This window comes from Carlito syrichta, unplaced genomic scaffold, assembly GCF_000164805.1.
Source record: "Carlito syrichta isolate Samal-C Ts95f unplaced genomic scaffold, Tarsius_syrichta-2.0.1 Scaffold314146, whole genome shotgun sequence".
Classification (NCBI taxonomy): domain Eukaryota; kingdom Metazoa; phylum Chordata; class Mammalia; order Primates; family Tarsiidae; genus Carlito; species Carlito syrichta.
This window is the reverse complement of record NW_007258242.1, coordinates 365379-369687: the sequence shown is the minus strand read 5'-3', so window position 1 is coordinate 369687 and position 4309 is coordinate 365379. Positions and strand designations below refer to the sequence as shown.

The window sequence follows — 4309 nt, the reverse complement described above, 5'->3', positions numbered from 1 at the left end:
GTTGTCCAGGCGGGTCTCGACCCCGCAGGCTCAGGCAATCCACTCACTTCAGCCTCCCAAAGGCGCGGGATTACAGGCTGAGCCACCGAGCGGCATCCCTGCCTTTAAATAGAAGACTAGATTAGTAGCTTAGAGATTTTACCATCGTGTGGCAATAACTACATGAATTTAGAATTCTCTAAACCAAGAGTTGTAAACTGTAGCCTACCTCCAGGCTGTTTATTGACCTTGATCTTCCCTCATCTTGGAATGCTCTTCTCCCAGGTTGGTAGGCACATTCTTAGGTGCTCAGATAGCCTCTTCTCGGAGACATCAGCCCTGACCATCCTACCTAAAGCTTTGATTGGACTGTACTAGTCCTAGTAGAGACACTATGCATTAGGTGCTATACCATGTAAGCAGAAATCTCCCCTTTAAATAGCACTTGCCACATACATGTGAAAGCAGTGAGGAGCCTTAGTGATTACAGAGGACATTCCAGTTAGAGATTAGAAAATTCAGGGACAGTGTGGAGAAACAACTTACCCAGAGTTACCCATGAGTTTAAACCAGGTCTGGAACTGCAACCCAAACAGTTGTCCTCACTCCCAGCCCAGTGTCTTACCCCTTGTTTTCAGACAGACTCTTGGTTGATGAGGATAGTTTTGGCCTCAGTGGACACTGCCCAAAGGGTGTGGAGGGTGGCACTCTGCTACCTGTTGCTCTAACCGCTCCTGCCTTATGCCATTACAGAGCACCTACTGTGCCACCATGGTCCAGCACTGTGAAGCCCTCAACCGGTCTGTCCAAGTTGTAAACCTGGATCCAGCAGCAGAGCATTTCAACTACCCGGTGATGGCTGGTACATCCTGAGCAGTCTTCCCCCTCCTTCAGGAACAGTAAGGGTTGGGAGGCAGTGAATACTATCTCCTCAGCACAGAAGCTGAGAAATTAATCATTGCAGACTGGTTCCCTGGTTTCATGGTGGACAGCATGAGGCTGAGTGTCATTTGGTGACATCTGTTCATAGTGATGCATGGGACAGTATTCTTCCTTGGTGTTTGTAAAATGTAAAAGTGAATGAACTCTCTCACCACCCTTCCCTCTGTCCCTTTCATGCTTAGTTTTGCTAGAATGAATCTAGTATACTGTCAGTAAGCAGCCCGGGTTTTTAAAATTCTTTTTTTTCTCTTTTTTTGAGTTGGAGTCTCACTCTGTCATATAGGCTGGAGTGCAGTGGCACGCTCACGGCCACCACAGCCTTGACCTGCTGGGCTCAGGTGATCCCTCCGCCTCAACCTTCCAAGTAGCTGGAACTGCAGGCACGCAGCCACTATGTCTGGCTAATTTTTTAGTTTATTGTAGAGATGAAGTCTCTCCAAGTTGCCCAGGCTGGTCTCAAACCCATGGACTCAGGCAATCTTCTTACCAGTTAAGGCTCTCAACACCTGCATCTTCCCAAATCTAACAGCCACTTCTCCGTCCTCAGCTTACCCAACCTCTCAGCTGTATCTGACATTACCAGCTACCCCCTCTTGAAACATTCTTTCCTCCTGGCTTTTGTGAAGCTACATTTTCCTCCACCTTGCTTCTACCTTTGACCTCCTAGAGTCCATTTTTCATCTGCAAGCCTGAGTTATCTTTAAGCACATTCATCAGACGTCAGTCCTCTCCTCTGCCTAGTACCCTCTGGGGCATTCCCGTGCTGACAGATGACATTCGAACTTCTCGTGACCTGCTGGCCCCTGCCCACTGCTTTTCTTCACTCAGTATGCTTCAGCTCCGACATCTTCACTTTTCTGGAAAATACCAAATCCTTTCTCACCTCTAAACTACTGACCTCCGTGTTCCCTCATTCTGGAAGGCTTCCCCTAGCCTGATAAGCATATTGCCATCCTTCAGTTAAGGCTCAAAAAAACCCTCCTCAGAGACATTGTCCCTGACCACCCTCCCTAAAGCAACCTCTCCCAGTTGGTCCTCATCAGCCTGTTTGCAGTCCTTGCCGCATTCTATGATATGTTTATCACTTTCTTTACTGTTTATCTCCCCAGTAAAAGGGGGAGGGATAGTGTCTGTCTTGTTTTTTTGCCATAACCCTGGTGTCTGGAATAAAACAGGTGTTCAACAGACACTGAAATGAACAAATGAGAATTTTTAGGCTGGGTGCAGGGGCTCATGCCTATAATCCCAGCACTTTGGGAGGCCAAGGTGAGAGGATTGCCTGAGCCCATGGATTCGAGACTAGCCTGGGCAACTTGGCGAGACCTCGTCTCTACAGTAAATCAAAAAATTAGCCAGGCATGATGGCACGCACCTGTAGTTCCAGCTGCTTGGGAGACTGATGTGGAAGAAGTGCCTGAGCCCAGCAGGTCAAGGCTACGGTAACTGTGAGCATGCCACTGCACTCCAGTCTGGGTGACAGAGTGAGACTCCAACTCAAAAAAAAAAAAGAGAGAAAAAAACATTGGAAATAGTGGCCAGGCACAGTGGCTCACACCTATAATCCTAGCACTTCTGTAATCCCAGCACTTTGGGAGGCTGAGGTGAGGTGGGAGGATTGTTTAAATCTGGGAGTTCAAGCAGCCTGAGCAACATAGCAAGACTTCATCTCTACAAAAAATAAAAACATTAGCTTTGACATGGTGGCATGCAGCAGTAGTCCCAGCTACTTGGGAGGCTGAGGCGGGAGGATCATCAGAGCCCAGGAAGTTGAGGCTACCGTGAACCATGATTGTGCCACTGAATTCCAGCCTGGGTCACAGAGTGAGACCCCAACTCAAAAAAAGAAAAAAAGATTGGAGATCGTAACTGGAATGTATTTGTATACTGAAAAGAATGATCCAGTAGAAAGAAAAAATCTGAAGATGCCAGAGAAAGTGAAAATATCTGCAGAAGTGACTACAAGATTGAGACGGAAGAGGGGATCTGGAACATTGGGGGGGGGGTCGCCTTTGCTAGGAGTGACATGCTTCTTCCATTGTAACAGGAAGGAAGGTGGGTGGGTGGAAGGCATCATGTGGATTCATGGGAAGATGAGAAATTCTGTCCTTGGCTTCTCATTTCTGTTGATATATGTGGTCACTAGTTGAGAGTGACTGCAAGAGGCCAGGTCCAGATAAGGCAGATTGGAGAGGAGACATGAAATGGTCATCTTCCTTGAGAAAAAGTCATTGCATTACTTTGAGATTGTTTGGCTGCAGCAAACCAGAAGCACTCTAGCTAGCTTAAGTAAAAGCAGGATTATTGGAAGGAATCAGGGGTCCTCTCACAAAACAAGAACAAGACTTTACGAGATACCAGAACCCAAAACAGAAAAATGCACAGGAACCAAGGTTGGCCCGCTGTCTGTCTCTGTCTTTTTCTTTCCCTTGCAGACCAGTTTTCTCTGTTTCAGGGTGCATGTGGTCCCCCTAGCCCCAGGTTTACATCACTTTCTAGTCCAGGTGTCTTACTGACTGATTAGTGACCTTGATTTATCCTTTTCAAAGGCCAATTTTGTGTCCCAAAACTCAGTTGTTTATGCATACCTACCCCCAAAGTCTGAGGAAGCTGAGAGGCCAAAGAAGGAGGCTGACAAATCCAGTTTCTCGTAAAGAAGGAATTTACAGACCGGGTGTGGTGGCTCAAGCCTGTAATCCCAGCACTTTGGAAGGCCAAGGCAAGAGGACTGCCTGAGCCCAGGGGTTCAAGATCAGCCTGGCCAACTTGGTTAGACCTCCTCTCTACAATAAAATTAAAAAATTAGCCAAGCGTGGTCCCACTTGCCTGTTGTTCTGGCTACTTAAAAGGCGGAAGGATCACCTGAGCTCAGCAGGTCGAGGCTGTAGTGGCCATGAGCTTGCCACTGCACTCCAGCCTGGGTGACAGAGTGAGACTCTGACTCAAAAAAAAAGAAGGGATTTACAAACAACAATCGTCTTGTGTCTCAGGTGGTGGCAAGACAAGATGGTGGATCCCTGTGCCATCATCTCCCAGACTCAGGGTTTATATACCATAGGGAAGGGTGATTCACAAGGGATGTGTAAGACATCTGAGCCGAGCTCGGCGGCTTAGCCTGTAATCCCGTGCTTTGGGAGGCTGAGGTGAGTGGATTGCCTGAGCCCGTGGGTTCGAGACCCTCCTGGGCAACTTGGTGAGACCTCATCTCTACAATAAATCAAAAAAGGCTGGGCTCGGTGGCTCAGCCTGTAATCCCATGCTTTGGGAGGCTGAGGTGAGTGAATTGCCTGAGCCCGCGGGTTCGAGACCCACCTGGGCAACTTGGTGAGACCTCATCTCTACAATAAATCAAAAAAATTAGCCGGGTGTGGTAGCGCACGCCTGTAGTTCC

The 4309-nt window shown here is 48.0% G+C and overlaps 1 protein-coding gene across 2 annotated transcripts in view; it reads left to right on the top strand.

Moving 5' to 3' along the window:
* GPN3 (GPN-loop GTPase 3) overlaps nucleotides 1-4309 on the top strand; it is a 13684-nt gene that overhangs the window by 1848 nt on the left and 7527 nt on the right. For both annotated transcript variants that reach the window (XM_008071174.1, XM_021719111.1), the window contains exon 2: nucleotides 733-841. In XM_008071174.1, the coding sequence (XP_008069365.1) occupies nucleotides 733-841 (109 nt within the window). The remainder of the gene's footprint in view (nucleotides 1-732; nucleotides 842-4309) is intronic.